General features: G+C 36.7%; 1 protein-coding gene across 1 annotated transcript; it reads right to left on the bottom strand.

Moving 5' to 3' along the window:
- Positions 1-19,382: 19,382 nt before the first annotated feature.
- On the bottom strand, positions 19,383-19,865 carry LOC148939931 (uncharacterized). Its single transcript, XM_089106036.1, has one exon. It carries the CDS (start codon positions 19,863-19,865, stop codon positions 19,383-19,385), a length of 483 nt encoding a protein of 160 aa, XP_088962162.1.
- Positions 19,866-20,105: the final 240 nt, after the last annotated feature.

Below are 20,105 nucleotides of genomic sequence, written 5' to 3'. Positions count from 1 at the left end.
AAAATCTGATATATGAAACTGCATTTGGACCCTTGATGTCATTATATCCAGTCATTATGTGGGATTGGGTTTGCAACAGTTTCCATTTCCAAACTCTGAGGCATATAAATCTGCTCACTTTTTTTGTGTGCATCAATCTTTCAGATTACTTTGTATGTAACCTGGTGCAATTGCAAATCAGCTCCTAACGTATTTTATTTTCAGATGGTGCTGTATGGGCACTGTACTAAAATGAACTACCAGACAGTTGGAGAGATTATTTGAAAGACAAGGGAGTTATTGTGGTGGTTGAAGCGCTTTCATCCACAGAATCAGGTTCCATTGAATTGGGTTCTGCAGAATCACCCTCAGCAGAATTGGGGGCAAAAGAACGACCATCTCTTCCCGCAGAAATGATTTGGATTGGTAAAAGAACTAAGTCGGCAGCAGACACAGACAAAAAGGCAAGAGAGCTGCTTCTGTCTATTGTAAAAAGAGACAGTGTCCAGTCACGACTGAGAGATAAAGTTACAAAAAAAGTGTATGTTTGGGTGGATATAGCAAAAGAAATGAAGGAAAATAGGTTCTGCTTGCCTGAATCTATCAAGGAATCTGCAGAGAAATGCAGAAAGCAGTACAATTCGTTTAAGCAGGCTAATTTGAAATTTGAGAAAAATTCCAAAGAAACAGGAGCTGACTCTTAGAAAAAGCCAGTACATTTTGAAGATGTCTATGACATTGAGAAAGACAAGGATTCATATCTACCAAAGTATGTTTTAGATAGCATTGATAATCCAAAATCTTCAGATGAGATTTTAAGTTAACAAGAGACACAATTTGAATTTTCAAAATTTGATTTGAAGACTGCAAACAAGAAAAAAATGGAAAAAGTTCGGTTGAAAACACCAGCAACAAAAAAAGAAGTTGTGAGTGAAATTGTGATGGAGATAAAAAAAAACTTTTCAAAAAAGTGCAGTGAAGAGGGGAAAACATTGCAAGACCTGATTCTTCAGCAAGCAAAAGAAAAGGAAGAAAAGGCATGAAGAAGTTCTAGAAGTGTCAAGAGATATTGCCAAGTCTATGCAACAACTTGTTCAAAATATGAAAAAAAGGCATGGTGATGATTGATTTACAAAGCCTATTGGAATATGCATTTTGTGTTAATTTTTTTTTTTGCCATTCCACTGTTTTCATGTTTGAAAATAAGTCATGTTTCTGTTTGAAAAACATGTTTCTGTTTTAGGAGGTGAAGAAATATCTTATCACTATTATAAACTACAAATGTAACTCTGTTTCTATCAAACATGTTTTGAAGCCAGTTTACATTGGGTATTTTCTGCAAAACTGGAAATAAATATTTCACCATGGAGACAGCTATTCCATTCCCCCCTTTTTTTCTTTTTTTTTTAATTGCCAGAAGAAAAGAAATCAAAAGTGTGCCTATTTCTGCCAGATCTTTTTTTGCAGAAAAGACTAAGTGGAGATTGGCTCTAAGGGTTTAATATAGGGTTTTGATGTTGAAAAGGGTGTGGGTCTGACAAAAAAGCTGTTCATGACCTTGCTTTTTTTTTACTTAAAATTACATAAAATGAAAAAATAAAGCTCAACAACTTGCAATTAACATGTTTCTTTTCCTAGTACCAGCATCAGAAGGAAGAGAGACAACTGCACTCTCGTGCATTCGCGTCTGTGTCAAATTGCTTCCTCCGGTGGGAAGTAGGGTTGTGTCACCGTTTATCAGTCACATGTTATGAATAATACATGCAGACATTGCGATGGCAGTTGCATATTTGACCTCATTTGTTTTGATGAAGCGCAGTCTTCTAAATCTGTTCAGCAAATCTCCAAAGCAGTTCTCTACAATCAATCTTCCAGCTGACATCCTCTTGTTGAACCTTTTCTTTTGGCCCGTGTCTGCCAATGTGGGTTTTAGCACAGGAATTAACCAGTCAAGACAGGGGAAAGCTGAGTCTCCAATTATATGAAAATCTGCATTGGGGAAATAGTCTTTCTTTCTCTGATGGACTTTCTTCGATAAACTTGACCATTTCAAACATTTTGCATCATGTGAAGACCCTGGCATGCCAACTAACACATAAGAGAATAATCTATTTGGCAAGACAACACCAAGTAAAACTATAGAGTGGAAGAGTTTTCTGTTTAAGAATGACAGTTGGTCTTTGCTTGGAGGTTCAACTCTTAAATGACAGCCGTCAATGGCACCTATGATGCCTGGTAGACGGCTTTTCTCACGAAATAGTTAAACAACTTCAGATGTATCTGGTTGCTGGGGCCACCTGATGTACTTTTTTATTCCATATTTCACAATAATATCAGTAACAAGAAAAATAGCTTTTCTTACTCCACTTTTTGATCGTCCAAACCTTACAGCTAACTCTCTGAGAAACACTTGGCTCCCAATGTATGAAAGATAAATAAGGGCAGGCTTAATTGGAACCTTGCCACCAGAATATTTGTTTCTTAGATGTGGTTCTAAAAAATCGACAAAAATAGTGAGAGTCTCCCTGTTCATCCTAAAATTTCTCCAAAACTCACAGTCCGTCATTTTCGGAATCACATTTGTGAAATATCCTGACAGTTTTATGTGTTCATCCCGCATATTGCCAGCATAGCGGGCTGCAATACAATTTATGAGGAACATCTTTCTTCTTTTCCTTACAATTAAATTCTCCTCATCATCTGAGCTGCTGGATAAACCCAACTGAAGGTCAATAAGTTGTATGGCAACCGTTGAGGCGGCAAAACGGGCCATTTCCATATCCTAGAAGAAAAATGTCAATGAGAAACAAACATTTAAGCCGTGGTTTCACCTACCAGAATTTCTGGAATCTGGGCTTTTATATATTGGGTTGACTTTTCCTTTGCATACTTTCTGGAATGAGACAACAGACGAAAATTACCCTAAAAAAGGGAATTTAAAAGTCCAGATTCTGGGAGCTTAGTTACTGAAAAAAGATATTTTAGTTATGATAGAAACAAAAAAGAAGTGATATTGAGCTCCAAAAAGCGGGAATAAAAAGTGTACCTAGGAATTCTTTTTTTGGACCGGCTTCACTGACTCAGAACCCAAGATGAGGAAATTAAGGTAAATACAGCCTCTGCGTTGAGTCGAATGCAATTATACCTAGAATGATAGGATGGAATCAGCTTGGATCACGCAGTTTGGACCTAGAGATTTTAGAGGACCTTTGCATTTCAAAATACCTTGCTTTACCAAGGATTTACAACACCAGTGTATAAAGACACCCTGTTATAGCTATGATTCAAGGTCCCTGAAATAGCAAGTTCCAATGAGATTTTTTAGTTCTTACCTAGGATCAAAAATTAAAACCATATAAAGAAACCTTATTCTTTCGTAATTCTCTGTGTAAAGTTTCCAGTAAAAAAAAAAAACCTCTTTCAGTCAAGGGTATCCGCAGCCAAATCCTTATAACCTGAGTAAAGCATGGTCCAGATTAAAACCATTCACTTCATCTAAGAGACTTTAGTCTTGCGACCCAGCAGAAAAGTTTCTGGGAATCTGGAGAAAACTGTTCTTTGGCAGTCAAATAAAGTATGAAAGAAGAAGGTGAAAACTGCCCTTAGAAGATGGACCAATGATAGTCGTATTTCTAATGATTTTAGGCATCTGATGAACCATAAAGCAAATGCTGTTGGTTCCAACAAAATACAATTGTAACAGGAAGAAATAAAATTAAAACAGCAGAAATTTTGGAATTCCATTTTATTTTGTCCACCTTTGATGTGCCTTACAGTTTCTGTCTGATCCCTGACCAATTCTCCAATGTTCAATCTCCCGCGGTGCAGAAAAAGGCATCTTCTATACGTGAGGTATATATCTGTAGTCATAGTTCCCTTTTCTCATTTCTGGGGTCTCTGGTTTGACTACTGGACATTAAAAAAAAAACATATTGCCTTACTCTTACTCGTTTTGGTAGATTTTCTGGTAGAATAGATGGAAATGCACTCCTAAATGTGTGTTGATGCAGATATAACTACTTTATCAAGTTGAATAAAAAAGAGAAACAAACTAGCATTCAATAATTCATTACACTCTTCTTTATCACATTCTTGTTCTATGTAAATTGTTTTGTTTCTTTATTTAAACAGAGACCAGACTGACTTTATGAGCCAGTTCTCTGCCTCTTTGCAAGAGAACTGTGAATAAAAACGATCATATTTCCATTTTTCTCAGTTTGCCGGTCAACAAAACATCAAATGAAACAAACAGAGAACTGAGACACTACCAGAGATAAAAAAATGTAGGCTATGTTTAAATGAAGAAACCAACAACAAATAAGCATTTCGGAGAAAAACCAGAAAGTGCACTAGTTAACAAATACGGCATAAGTATATTCAGAGCAGATACTAAACAAAGAAGAGGCTTAGCTAAAGGTATATATATGCATTTTCATATAACTTAGCAAGGGAAATATTGAACACAATATTTGATTCCTTTCTTATACTCCTTCTGAATTCAATAATTGCTTGGATTGAATTCCTCTTTGAGCCCTTTAAGTGGCTAAAAGAGCCCATAGTAACAACAATTTAGAATAATCTATTTCTAAAAGAACTATTAAGTGAAAAGAAACTGCCATTTGTAGCTAATTGACAAATGGTAATTACTATCTTCATTAGCTTTTGTTAGTCAAATGTTGTTTTGAAAACAAATTTGCAGGAGCTTCTAAAGAGACAGAAGCTCTTTGTAAATGACGTCACAGTGAAACAATTGTCACTGTCAAGGGGTTTGAAGCTCTTAAAAAATTCCTGTAAATTGGATTTCAAATTAACATTTGACTAATAAGAGGTAATGAAAATAATAATTACTGTTCCTGAATCAACTACAAATGGCAAATTTTTCTCGCCAGACACTTTTTAGGAACCCATAAAAAAACACATAGAAACCCATTTAAAAACTTAACGGTGCTATGGGTTTTTTTCTTGCCCCAGAAGTGATTACTTCATTTAAAAGAGAATAAAAAAGGCAGCAAGTGATGTATTCACTTTTTTTCCTGGCTAAATTATATGAATATTTATATATTTACGCAGTTAACGCTGATGCATAGTTTCCATATAGATTGTTATCCATCTGAGGTAAAAAAGAAAGGCAATAAAAATTAGTGGTTTGGTTGTTGCTTTTGCAATACTGTCCTGCTACCACTCAAAAGTTCAGGTGGAAACAAAGCTCTATGTTTAAGTTAAGGCTCATGAAGCAATACTTTGATTGGGGCTTCACTTTCCAGAATTTCCAGGATCTGGGTTTCTATTATCTTGGAAACCATAAATTGAAAAGCCAGGATTCCAGAAAAACCAGAAGATGAAGCCCCATCCGTACGACTTTTGTATAAGCCATGACCATTGATATTTAAATTACTTACATCCATTCTAAAATATTCGAATTTTCAATTCAGATATTTAATTTCAATTCAAATATTCAGCCAATCAAACGCTAAAACAGACGTATTCTTATAGATTCTAGTCGTATTCCACTAGCTTTCGCGCTCCAGTGCTTTCCACCTTCTCGTTTTTGCTTTCCAGCAGTTTTCGAGAGGCAGTGTGGCCAGATTGGCTTATTTTACGCCAAACTGGCTTATTTTGTTGGCGACTGGCGTGAAAATTTTTGGAACTGGCTTGTGGCTTAAAACTTGGCTATTTTTATTTTGAGCTGGCTTATTTCTTGGCGTGATTTACTTTTTCGGGAAGAATTTATATTTTTGGGCAATTCATCCGATTTTCGAACGAACGAACGAACTAATGCTCACGAAAAGGTCAAAATCACGTTTTAACTCTATGGTCAAAATACGGATCTAACCGCGGCGCTGCGGTGAAGTTTTCAAATCCTAAGAGACACGTGGCTTCGTCACAACAGCATAAAAAGCATTAGCCATTAAGTCATGGGGTTGAACTACAGCTGAAGGTACAGTATATTAGCTGTTACTTATTAGTATAGAATAACGCCAGGAATCAAACTCATAACAGGCATGTCTGTAACATCTACAGATCCTGTTTAACTGTTTAGTTCATGTGAGTCGTCATGCACACTCTAGCTATTTTCTGTGATTTGTATCTCTGTACAAACAGGTTGGGTACACAGCGTAGCCGACTGGGTACACACCCCAATGCATTGGGTACTGCCCCCAATATATTGGGTACCCCCATACCCGTTTTCACTTTTTGTCTAGGCCTATTTTGAGAAAATACATTTATTTATATTTGAGGTTTTCTTTGCATCACTTCAGTTTAAATATGCTCAAAGGAAGAAGCAAATTGGTCATTGGTTTTCTCAGAATACATGCAAAAGTGAAAATCATTATGGGGCAGATGGGGATATTAATTGTTTTATGTACTACCATCAACATAAGTACTACATTAAACATGGCAGAGGTCGTACTACGCTATATATAGAGTAGGTCCTGCTACGCTATATATGGAGTGGCACCCGTTGTTAGATGTAGGTATCAAATTATGAGGTACAGATCCTGTGGTATACTACTCTACAGTGGTGAAGGAGTACAGTATATGCTGATGATTGTACCTAAAATAATTAATCCCTAACTGGTATGGGGGGTACCCAATGCATTGAGGTGTGTACCTCAATGCATTGGCTACCAGCAAATTGGGTACATGCCACAGACAAATAGCTGGTGTACGTGACTGGTGTGCACCCCCATTTTTAGCAGTGATGAGCATCAGCTTGTGACATAAGCAAACCTGAAGCAATCAATCTTGTTTCAGACTCACTTTTATTCATTTTTCCCAATGTGTTAGCCTATAGTTAAATACTAGAGAAATTAGTTATATATAATATAGGCTAATAGCTAATATGTAATAAAGTACCATATAATACTAATGAAAATATCAGAAAGAGATATATAAGTACAGGAGCAGGATAAGTAGATGAGTTACCCTTGCTTTGATGTCTGATTTCTTTGTTCCTGTTGCTGTAACCTAGGCCTATAGGGTAAGACTCCTAGTGATTAGCCAGTGCCTAAACTGAGCTGTATCTCTGATTAGAATGCAGTATGTCCTTTACCTTGCAGCTGAGACTTTAATCTTGACCAATACTAATTTTCAGAATTATCAATCTTGGCCAATAGTCTACAAATCTTGACCACAACATTGATAATTAAACATGAGACATTACCTTTAACAGACAGCAACTATGGCAGTTATCCTATAGTTTTGTTATTTAGGAAAAAAAACCTTTCAGATTTTGAAATAAACAAGGTTCATTGTTATATTAAATTTAATCAATCAACTGTAGACAATCAAGGCAAGTGTCCTGAAAATCAGATCATTGACCCCTCTTCTTTTTGGGCTGGGTTGACAATAGATCCAAACCTTTAATTTGTTCTTCTTTTCTCATGATAAGTTCATACACTTCTTGGGAGAATTCAATTTTTACTGAATGAGATAATCCCTTACTACATAGTTTCTGTTGTAAACACTGCTTATTAATATTCAAAATGTGGATGAATATGGAAAGATGTAAATCTGCTATTAGCTAATAATGTGAGGTAACATCATAGTAGGGTTTATCTAATTCAATATAGTCAGCATATTTTGACCTACTATATAGGGTGTTGTAGATTTAGATCCATTGACAGTTTTCTTTCCAGTATTTTACAGTTCAACAGTATATGTTCAGGGGTTTCTTTTGTGTTTTTACAGTACCTGCAACACGGGCTATTGGCAACTTCTCCATTTGGCTGCGTTATTTTGTATGAAGGAGAGTGGTGGTTGAAGTTAGCTGTATTTGAACACAGGCAGTTGAACCAGACTGATTGTATACTGGTTGGAAAGGGGGATAAATTTGGTGGCTTTAATTCAAGCAATGTTTTTAGTCATAATCTAGTTGTATCCCTTATAGTTAGAGATTTCACTGGTTCCATTTGGCCTTTTGTTTCTTGCTTTGCTATCTTGTCTGCCTTTTCATTTCAGTCTGTACCTATATGACTATGTATATATTGAAATTTAGTAAAAAAACCTAATCTTCCAAGGCTGCTTAGGTTTTCTTTGGTTTGATGTAGGCCTATGCCCAGTGTTTCACAGTTAGTGTTTCATAGGAGATAGAGAGCAGATTTAAAGTCAGAAAATATTACTATATGTTAATTGCTCCGTTTCAGTTTAATTAGGGTCTATAAGCACAAATTGATTGCAGCTACTCCAGCTGTTAGCGTGCTAGTCCCTGCCTTGTGTTTTTTCACAATACATAGACTTAGCTCTTTTTAAAAATCATCCACTTCCACATCCTTCTTCACTTAAAGATAGATCAACATATATTTGGGCATATCCATTAAATTCCCTTTTTAAGAGCTGTTTGAAATCATGGATTTCAGTTTGGGATTCAATTTGTTCCTATTTTGAGGGGGGAATTCTAGTTTAACCCTGGGGTGATTGATCCCCAGTTAAATTCGAATTCAACTCCTCCATACTCTCCTCCAGACTGCTCATGCAGGGTGGGCTTATAATAAAAATTAACCAGGAAAATATTAATTTTTAAAAGATTTAATCAGTCAGAATAACATAACTACAAGTGTAACTTGACCCCACAAAACCCCTGGAGAAAGGTATTTAAGTTATGAAATTTGTCCATTGTTTATATAAAGTATTTGCTATTGAGAAAGATGTATGAATTTTTTCCATGGGGGGGGGGGTGTGGGCAGGAGGCCTAATGGAAGGAAGACTCATATAAACTTCAGAGAGGGCTTATTTGATTGGAAATTGAAAGTTCTAGTTCACTTTTTAAGCATCACAAGATATTGGAGGGTAACCAGCTCCCCCCCAAACCTCTTTTTCCTGATGTATCCAATACAAATTTTAAATATATCCAATAAAAATGTTTAAAGATCATATAACAAAAATTCTGGTGCCAACACAACCCCCCAGGGCCCAGGGCAGGCATTGTAAGTTGTGTCCTGGGGGCATATATGAGTCTTATGTAAGGGATGCTCATATTCACTTCAAAGAGGGCTCATTTAATTGGAAATTGAAAGTTCTAGTTCAGTTTTAAGAGTCAAAAGGGATTGGAGGGCACCTAGCCCCACCTCCTCTCCATTCCCTTTTTTACTCAAACCCATCCGGTAAGAACTTTGAGATAGCTTTTTTGTAAATAGTTCAAAGATCATATAACAAAAATTCCAGTGTCAACACAGCCCCCCAGGGCCCAGGGGCAGGTGTTGTAAGTTACACCCTGGGGAATATATGGCTCTTATTGAAGGGATGCTTGTAAAAACTTCAGAGAGGGCTCATTTGATTGGAAATTGAAAGTTCTAGTTCAGTTTTTTAGAGTCAAAAGTGATTGGAGGGCAACTAGCCCCCCCCCACGCTCTTTTTCCCCAAATGCATCCGATAAAAAATTTGAGATAGCCATTAAGTTAAAAATTGCTCAAAAGTCAGATAGCAAAAATTTCGGTGTCCTCACTAACCCCAGGGTCTGGGGCAGGCATTGTAAGTTGTTGCATTGGGTCACAGAGTATCATTATAGTAATCAGAGGTCCGACTCAGTGAAATTATGGGATACAGAAATTGCAGTGGACACATGGACAGTGCTCAAATAGTGGGTGTCCTCGTCAATAATTTTACCCAAACTATTGGACAGGAAAGTAACCACGGTCGAGCATTTTCTGAACATAGCGCGCGGGAATTTCTGTGAAGTCTCAGAGTTCCACATGGGGTAGCGGTTTATCGCAATTCTACTAAATGCAGCCTCAAAATAATCTCTACACTGGAACTGAACTTCCACAAACCAGGGAACGAATTGAAAGGTGGATAATGCCAGTAGGATCAAAGGACCTGAATAGTGGTGAGTATTTCTATAACACGGCCGTCAAAACTTGGACACCATTAAAAGTAAAGTTAGATTTTGGGCAAAAAATTGTCTGGCTTATTTTTGGCTTGTTTTTCAAAGGCTGCGGCTTACTTTTTTGTTCACGATCTGGCCACACTGTCGAGAGGAGCGGCCGAGCAGCGGGCAGGAAAGTGTTTACAGGAATCTCGTGAAAACCGCCCTTCAGTAAGTAAGTTAACATCATTATCATCATACACCAAATTCTATTTCTATAGGCCTAATGGATAAGACAAATTATAAAGATTTTGATCCCTTGTGCAGGGAAGACAATGGAACTATGATTTTTCAAAGAAGCAGTGATGGTAAATAATCCCATTTTGACATTAAAATAATTTGTGGTAAAAAATTGATTAGCCTATGAAATTTCAAGATTTAGCCTAGTGTTTTCTGCTAGGCCTTACTACAAAAGCTTGATTATTCAAATTTCTTGAGGGGTTAGGTCTTCAGGTTTTGTTCTAGGGAGCTTCTAAGTAAATATTCTATAAAAATATAAAATCTAGGGAGCTTCTGCAACTATTGAGCAGTGGCTATTCAAGGATTGTGGCAGGCTAGCCTAATTTGGTGAATTGTTGGTAAATATTAAGCAGTTCATATTATTGACCTACAAATAAAGTCAATATACCACTAGATGCTATTTTTTATGCTCCTTCTGAGCATAATAATTGATTTTCTTGTAAATTCTGCTTTAAGCCTTTTTTGGAACCTTCAAAATGATAATTGATTTCTGTGATTTTTGGTTTAAAAAGAATTAAAACATTGGCTTCAAACTTACTTTATCAGTATAAATCCATTTTGTAAAAGTTATACAACTGGCAAGCAATGATTCATCTCAATTGAGTTGGATACAAATTCAAAACAAGTTCTTCATTTTTCTATCTGCCATGTTTCTTCTGACAGCTTTGATATTTTTTTACATATAGGTGAAACAGCATTTTTTTAAGTGGCCTAGAAGAATAAGAAAATACATGGCAGATTTGTTTTGATTTTTTTTTATTCAACTGAATCTTGACAAATCAATGTTTTTGAATTATACTACTTTTACAAAATGGATTTGTAATGAAACAGTAAGTTTGAAACAAATATTATAAACCTTTTTTTATTTCCAAGAAATATAGAATGAAATTATTTTTTCAAGGGTCCTAAAAGAGCTTAAAATTGAATTTTGCAAGAAAATCAGTTATTGTATTCAGAAAGAGTATAAAAATGTATATTAAAACCTACTGTGGCAGAGGCAACCTTGCAAATGAACACAGATGCCAATAAGCATCACAAGCAATGTATTTTGCAGCAGGACTTAGCATTAGAAAAAAAAACACTGCACTTGAATTGCTTCAAAATATCATTGAAAAATTTTAATTAGTTATTTTAGTTTTTTCTTACTGAACATAAAGAAGAAATGAACTTAAATAGATTAACTCTTTTTAATCTTTTCTGAACAGGAACTAGTAAACAATCACAGCATAGGAATTTTATTTGAGTTTATTTTTATTACATACCCAGGACAGCAAAAATAAAATCTTACTGTTACTGTTAAAGTAACAAGGAAAGTGAGAACAAAATCTCACTGTTACTGTACTATTACTGAAATGTACTGTTACTATTAAAGTACCAAGGACAGCAAAATCTTACTGTTAATGATAGTGTGATGTTACTGTTAAAGTAACAAGGGCAGTGAGAACAAAATCTTACTGTTACTATACTGTTACTAAAATGTGCTGTCACTATTAAAGTACCAAGGACAGCAGAAACAAAATCTTACTGCTACTGTTAGTGTACTGTTAAAGTAACAAGGACAATGAGAACAAAATCTCACTGTTGCTGTACTGTTACTATCAAAGTACTAAGGACAGCAAAAACAAACCCATATCTAGTTCCCAGAGTGATAAACCCTTTGTTTATACAGCATCTCATATAAGTACCAGGTAATGCCTATCTGATCTTTTCAGCACAGTTCTTGCTTGGGTTTTCTGGATTCTAAACAAGTATCAGCCAACAAATAACCGACTTTTGGAATCAGCTCTCTGAAGATACGGTGTCTGCAGACTTGACAATTGCCTTCAAGCGAAGACTTGACAAAGATTGGCAACAGCAGGAGTTCCTCTACAACTGGGAAGCTGTTGAGTCTACAACCCAAATGTAGCAAGCAAATCATGAAAAAAAAAAAAAACAACCATTAGATGTCATCATGGATCATTACAAGGATGGAAAATCCTTAAATTTGCTCCAAGCTGTGATTTAAGGTAACTTAAGATAATCAGTTATCTTAATATTCCACTTAATGGTCAGTATAATTGTTTTTAAAATTTCTTCTGTTTTGTCCTCTTCCTCATAGTCCACCATACGACATCCCTAACCCAATGCCACCTATTCTACTCTCCCCCCCTGTTGTCCAAAAGCGACTTGAAGCACTAGACGTCAATAAGTCCGCCGGTCCTGATAATTTGCACCCAAGACTATTGAAGGAGCTTGCCAAAGAAATTGCACAACCACTATGCAATATATTCCAACTGTAGCTTGACTCAAAAAAGGTACCCAAAGACTGGAAGCTGACCCATGTCACCCCAATATTCAAGAAAGGTGACCACACCAAAGCCAAAAACTACAGACCCATCAGTCTGACCTCAGCGGTGGCAAAAACCCTTGAGCGGATTGTGAATGCTGATATTTTGACACATCTCCGTAATAATAATATACTTTCCCCCGACCAGCACGGATTTCTGCCAGGAAAATTAGTTGAGACCAATCTCCTTGAGATATACAGCGCCATAACAGATTACCTGGAGAAAGGAACCCCTGTGGACCTGATTTTACTGGACCTAGCCAAGGCTTTTGACAAGGTACCACACAACCATCTCAGATTGAAACTTTCAGCAGCAGGTACCCACTCGGACGTGGTCGATTGGGTCATGGACTTTCTGACTGGTTGGAGTCAGCAGGTTCAACTCTTCACAAATAATGGCGATAAGGTCTTCTCCGAACCATGTGATGTTGTAAGCGGAGTCCCCCAAGGTACTGTCTTGGGCCCTACCCTATTCCTTATATACATCAACGATATGATAAACGTAACAGGAAACAACATCACTCTGTATGCCGATGACTCCAAGCTGTTTGGGCCTGCAAACCAACAAAGTCTGCAGCGTGACCTTCATAAAATCCAAATGTGGGCACAAGACTGGCTACTTGAATTCAACACATCAAAGTGCAGTGTTCTTCACTTTGGAAGCAACAACCTCTGTCACCAGTATAGCATGTCTGATCCCAATTCACTGGCTAGCTTAGTAATAAAGACAAGTCCCGAAGAAAGAGATCTAGGAGTGCTGATAGATGAACAACTGAAGTTCCACGGCCACTGGCAACAAGCAGTTTCAAAAGCAAATTCAAGCCTTGGTCTCCTCAAACGCACTATAACCAGCCGCTCCCGTACAGTCTTTCTAAGGCTCTATAAGGCTATATTTAGACCCGTTTTGGATTTTGGTACGTGTCTCACCTCCCCTTCTTATAAGAATGACACCAGTCTAATCAAAGGAGTTCAGAGACGTGCCACAAAATGCATAGCTGGCCTACGAGATCTCCCATACAACAAGAGACTGGAACGCATGCAGCTGCCAACACTTGTCTTCAGATGCCGCCGTGGTGATATGATGCTGACCTACAAGTATAACGCACAACCAAATAACCCCTCTTTACCAAACATTCAAGTCAGCACCAGACAAGAGGACACTCACATAAGCTGTCAAAACGTTTTGTTAAAACACAAACGCGGCAACACTTCTTTTCCGAGCGTGTTGTCAACGATTGGAATAGCCTTCAAGCTGAAACGGCGACTGCACCTATGGCTGCGTCCTTCAAGTCCAGACTTGACAAGGAATGGAATAACAAGCCATGGAAATATGAGTGGGACTGTCCGTCCCACTCAACTACTGACTGATGCCAACTTTATCATAATGAGTGTCTTGCTAGGAGGCTGATGCCGCTTGTCATACCCAACCATCTCGCATACTCAATCCGAAGTTGCTGTTGTGCGGCGGTGTCAGCTCTATACCACTGAGAATGGTCTTTACAGGCCATACCAACCTCGTCGCCACCGCTAGCGAGTGGGCTTAAATTGCATCTCTCCAGCAGACCTCTCCTATGGCGTGTCACTGGGCCCTAACACAGTGACGAATTTTTGCCATCATTTGACCCGGAGCACAACAGATCCAGGATGGACCTTAATTTGCTCTGAAGTGCGAATTAAGGTAATTAAGGTAAGGCATTTTAGTGAAATTCTAAGCCAACCATGGACATATTGCTGTCACAAATGATTTTGCTAAGAAGAGCTGATGGAAAGCATATAAATTTTCTTTTTTATTATTTCAAGACTAGAATATCACAAAGCTAAACATTCACAGTGTTTGATTGTATCTTAAGTAAATACAATCCCTGATGGAGTTTTGTTGATACCTGTCTTAAAAATAATTTATCTAAATAAAATATATTGTTTATGGGACAGTGGTGGAAATGGCAGCAACTGTGATTTGATTTGTTATTTTTTCAATGTTTTCTTTTCTCAAATAATTGTTGTTCTCTGGTCACATTGGTGGTCCTGGCAAAGTGGTTGACACTCTGGCTTACGAATCCTTTGTCCAAGGGGCACATGTTTAATTCCTGACACTGCTAGTTTGTTTGGTTTGGGATAGGAATCAGTGATGTGACTCTGTAAGCTCAGCCAGAGTTGGCCCAGCTTTAAATGGGTACCCAGAGAAATCTGGAGAAGATAAGCAAAAAGGGCATGCTAAAGCATGGGATGTCTGTCTCCTAGCTTCCTGTTTCACTTCCTGGCTAAAGGAACACAAAATGGAGATCAGTACTGCCAGTTTGGACCTTGAAAGTCTAGTGCCACTATACTAACATATTGGACTTCAGTTTGCACACATAATTTTATCTTTAGTGATTTCTAAAAGCATTTAGACAATTAGCCAACCAGGTCTCAAAGCATGATTAGTATTAAGTAATTTTTCAGGCCATTCTGACTTTGCATTTAAAACAAATGTATTTTGCTGTGTTTAGAGAAGAGATTTTAAAGCTATTAAGTATTGAGAAGCACTTTCTCCTGCTTTGCCAAACTTTTTAGGCAAGAAACAATTTTAAATTACCTTAAAATATTTTTTGGGCTCTTTACCAATGGTTGTCCTTTCTAATGCACTTAACAATGATAGAAATATATTGTGATCATTAAAAATTCTGAAAATCTTACCTATTTTACCAGCTTAAGATTGTTCAAAAAGGTGTAAGAAAATATTGTAGGCCTACTAACTTAGCTACAAAAACCTTCTTTTAAATCCAATAAATGAAAGCAGATTTGAAGAAATACAAGTAAGATGGTCCTTCCTATTGCCCGAATTGTCGATATATAGACATGAATGTGGGTCATGAAAGATGGTAAATGTAATGAGGGATGAATGTTTTGCAAGATTTAAAAATTTAGGACAATTGCTCAGGCTGGCAACTGAGCACAGAAGTAAAATTTTGTGATTTGTTTTTCTTCATTTCTGTTATGCTTAAGTTATGTCAAGTATTTTAAAGTAAATTTTTGTTTTCTTTTTTTTTTTGAATTGCCATGATCCCAGGGCTTTAATGCAATAAGACCTACCTATGTACATTCATTTTCATATGCCTAAGTAAAGAATGATGTGGGTACATTATGTTTTTTGTTTTTTTTGGTTCTCCATACCAAGGCACTTTGTATCAAAGGAGTTGTCGTGGAAACTTCAAAAAGGGCTCATTCAATTGAAAATAGAAAGGGTTGATGCCCTTTTTAATAGTCAAAAGTGATTGGAGGGCAACTAATCCCCCTTCCACTCCCCCCCTCCCAATTTCCCATTATTTTTAAAAAATAATTTTTTCCGTAATATTAAATAAAAATTCACTGTTTTAATGCTAATTAATAAAAAGGCATATCAGCAGTATCCCAAGAACGACTGAGGGTATTATGTTCAAACTTATGGGGCTACTTCTGCTCTTAAAATTTAACCAAATCAAAATAGCATAAGTGTATCAAAGCTATCAAAGAAAGTAAACAGATTTTTTTTGCGAATGGTATCAAGTTTTCCATTTCAGGTCAACTAGAGGAGGTATGAAACTAAGTTAAACAGTACTATCTGTGTCCAGATTTTTAAAATTTGCGTATGTTGTTAAAAATTGCTGAAAGTTTTTCTCCAGCATACAAATAGCAGGCCAAACTATAAAGTCTTAAAAAACGAAAAGATTTAAAGTATTATTTTCTTTTTCATTGAAAAGACTGTCAATATAAAACGAACAGAAATTAATTAAAAAAAAACTTTTTCCACAAAATAAGTTTTTCAAAGAAATGTAAAGAACTCCATTAAACAAAGAAAGAGCAAAAATAAAATAATCTACCAAGCGTGAAACTACCACAAATCAGCATTGATAAATAAATGAAACCCAAAATGAACAGAAATTACAATAAATAACCGAGTCAAACTCAAAACGAGCAGAAATTAACTTAAGTTGGGGTGCAAAACCCCTATGCCTTCCCAAGGCCAGAACAAAATTTGCACTTTACTGAAAAAATATAAGTGTTTTTACTTTTATAACTGTAATAAATCAAATAATATTAACATTTTGATTACTAAATATCAGTTTATGTATATTAAACTGACAATGTACATTCATTTGTATTTTTTCAGTAAAGTGCAAATTTTGTTCTGGCCTTGGGAAGGCATAGGGGTTTTGCACCCAACTTATGTTATTCTCTGCTTGTTTTGAGTGTGACTGGGTTATTTAATGTAATTTCTGTTTGTTTTGGGTTTCATTTATTTATTGATGCTGATTTGCGGTAGTTTCATGCTTGGTAGATTATTTGATTTTATTTTTACTCTTTTTTTGTTTAATGGTGTTCTTTACTTTTCTTTGAAAAACTTATTTTGTAGAAAAAGTTTTTTTATTTAATCTTTAGAAAGACAGGAGTTTTATGTTTCCTAGCTTCAATAAATTTAAATGTTATTTTGAGACCAGAGATTTCAATGTAGGTCAAGAACTTCTAAATGGACCTTTTGTATGAATAAGTAATTTGTAAGAAATGTATATCAATTTAAAGATTAAAAAAAACTTGTAGAAAACAAGACAAATGAATAAATAAATGTTCACTTTTACAGCTATTTAATGAAATGTCACAAATATAGGTCACCCTTAAGATTGAAATGTACAAAGCTACAGTTATGTATCCGTTTTCTTTAAACAGACAGAAGGGGCAAACCTCCGAGCTATGACAAATTAAATCTCACTTTTGGGCTCTTTCCTTTTCAAAGGAGAATTTCTTTGGATTTTTTCCATCCAACTGAAAACAGTAGGGACAGCATCAGGTACATGACTTTCCACTTAGACTAAATACCATGGGGAAAATCATGCAGCTCTATACTATAATTTACCCCCAACCATTTATTTATTGAGAGGTTTCAAAGGGGTGATTATATATAAAATAAAACGTGATCATACTGGTGCTATTATCTACATTTAATTTACTGAAAGATCAGTAGCTACTCATATCCAGGGGATGGTAACCCTTTGTTGATTGAGAGGGAGGTAGGGAGGAGTGATCATATATAAATAAAACTTAATTATAGAGTAAAATTCTACTTTAGCTACTTTTGGCTATCTTGGAAAGGGGTTAGATTAGAAAATTGAAACTTTCAGGGAGGGTCTACAGGCTAAAGTGTGTCCCAGAAAACAAATATATTTCAGCTTCACAAATTTGGTCAATCTCAATTAATAAGTTTTTAAAGATATGCAAATACATTTCCTAGATTTTGGAAAAAACATTGATAATGCTTAAAATTCTACTCAAATAACAGCAATTGCATTTTTCAGAACTAAAGCCAGAGAAAAAGAAACTGAAAATTAAGGTAAAATGATGTTTTGTCAAAATTTCAATAGCCTAGGTACAGACCTGTCATGTAGGAAAATTTCAGAACCCTCTAGAGGGAGGAGTGGAGCTAGGTACTTCAAAAAAACCTTTGCAGGACATACTTTAGCCTATAGACCAATCCCTGAAAGTTTCATTTTCCTAACCTAACCCCTTTCCAGCATAGCCAAAAGTAGCCAAGCTAAAGTAGGATTTTACCAAATCTTTATGTCTTGAAGGAATATAATAATAATCTGTGTTTAAAAGCCTTCTAAAACCATATACAAATATACAAGTAGGGTGAACTTGGGTAAGTCCGGCCCTTTATCGAGTTTTTTTCAGCTTAATCTGGTCCCAAGATTGTTTTGGAGTTTCTGCCACAATAAAAACTATTTGATGTTGCTGTTGATCATACTAATAATATTCCGCACAATCCAGAAAGTCCCCAAGTTTTGTTGTTTCCATGAGTTGCTACACCAAAGTAACCCATCTCAGGGAGGCCGAACTTACCCCGAGTCTGGGGGTAAATCCGGCACCTCCCAGGTAAATCTTATGTAAGTAGAGATAAAAATTATTCCACACTAAGACATGACAGAGGGTCCCTCTATGTACGGAAAAACCATACAAACCAAAAACTCTCGTTAATGGTTTGTATGTGCCACAACGGAACATCAGCTTTCTGCTTATCATGGGGTAACTCCGACAGTGCTGGTTTTACCCCGTACATAGGAGAAGTCTCTGAGAAAGGTATTTTTTCAAATTTTTCATTGTAAATATGAAAAAGGTAACGACATACTTCAAATAATAGGATAAAAAAAAAGAAAGCAGTTTCAATTAGTATCAGAGAGATTCGAGAAAGCAAAATTTTGATCACTTGCAGGCACTAATGTGCGTCTTGTACAGGCTGATGATGTGCCGAATTTGGAATGGTGGTAGAGTGAAGGGACCAGCTCCAGAGAGCCTCAATGGTCCGGCAAAGATGTAGTTTTCTTCAACTTCGTCAATGTCATCTTTTTTCGGCCAATCGTATGAATAGTCGGCTAGGCTCAGGCAGCGAAGATATTTTATACGAACAAGATTTTCATCGGGAAAATCAAGCACCCTTCCAATATACCAGCCTTGTTGATCTCGTTTAGCGTAGTAGTAGTAGTAGTAGTAGTAGTAGTAGTGTAGTAGTGTAGTACTCATTTAGCTGTATGTTTAGCTTCTTTTCCTCCTCCTCTTCATGCTCACTGCCAACAGTATCACAGATATCCATTTCGTCAGTTGAGGAACCCGACGAGACATCAACGTCAGAGTCTTCACTGGAAAGATCATCTTTCTTTTCTTTTTCAGTTTTGGCTTGAGCGTGTTCTTTTTTACTTTCCATTTTTTGTTCTCTAGCTTTTCTTTTTTCTCTGTCTCTCTTTGTTCAAGCACTCTCAAAGCCTCTGCAGATGTGATTACTTCAGCTTCCCGGGCAACTCTCTGCCTACCGGATGTCCCAGATGCTGAGGCATCAAGAGAAGGGCGACGTACTGAGTCCAAAAGAAGTTTTTCAAAGTTTTTTCTATGTATATGATCCTTTGTTAGACTAACCAACACCGAAATAGAATTCTCTTCAATTGCTGTTGTTACCCTGGTAGTCACTCATGTTAAAAATTGATTCTCTGATTTCTTATTCTCAACATATCGTTTGAACTTGGCTGGATCAAACTTTGCATTGTCGACCACATCGAGGTTGATACGTGCGGGAATAGCGGAATCGTAAAGTCCTGTCACTTGAAATGATTTTTGAATCAGTGAAGGGGTTAAGAAAGTCTCCCAGATCTGACATAAAATTTTCACGAGGCCTGGTCGTGACAATACATCACCTGGGTGTGCTCGTTGCCAGTTCACGAGCTTCTGCTCAGATGAAGATTTCAGCCCTTTGAAAATAACCCTATCAAGGGGCTGCAGAACATAGGATGTATGGGCTGGCAACTTGAGGATGGTAACGTTCTTTTCTGAAGCGAGCTTCGCAAGAGCCAAGGATAAATGGGAGCCATGGCCAACAAGAATAAGAAGTGCTTTTTCTTTCACCTGAGGCAGGAAAACATCTCTAAACCAGTTATAGAAAAGGTCCGCAGTCATCCATCCTTTCTTAGTAGCTGAATAACATGCATCTGGATGGAGGTTTCTTAAGCGAGATGTTGTTTCTTTTCTTAAACCCAAACCACCAGTCCTCACCTGGCCGGTTGTTCATGAAACGAGTACTGATTTTGTTCATGCTGACATGTTTTTGCACTTTGTCTGGGAACTGTTGTTTGGTAAGCCCCATGCCCCACTTTTCCATGACCTTCAGCGAATTTGCCATACTCTGCTCAACATCAG

The sequence above is a fragment of the Artemia sp. Qi Xiang Cuo genome, chromosome 20 (assembly GCF_049724085.1).
Source record: "Artemia sp. Qi Xiang Cuo chromosome 20, ASM4972408v1, whole genome shotgun sequence".
NCBI classification, from domain to species: domain Eukaryota; kingdom Metazoa; phylum Arthropoda; class Branchiopoda; order Anostraca; family Artemiidae; genus Artemia; species Artemia sp. Qi Xiang Cuo.
This window is presented reverse-complemented; position numbering and strand designations above follow the sequence as displayed.

Coding starts and splice junctions, on each gene's coding strand:
- LOC148939931 (XM_089106036.1), bottom strand. CDS start 19,865: ATGACTGCGGACCTTTTCTATAACTGGTTTAGAGATGTTTTCCTGCCT.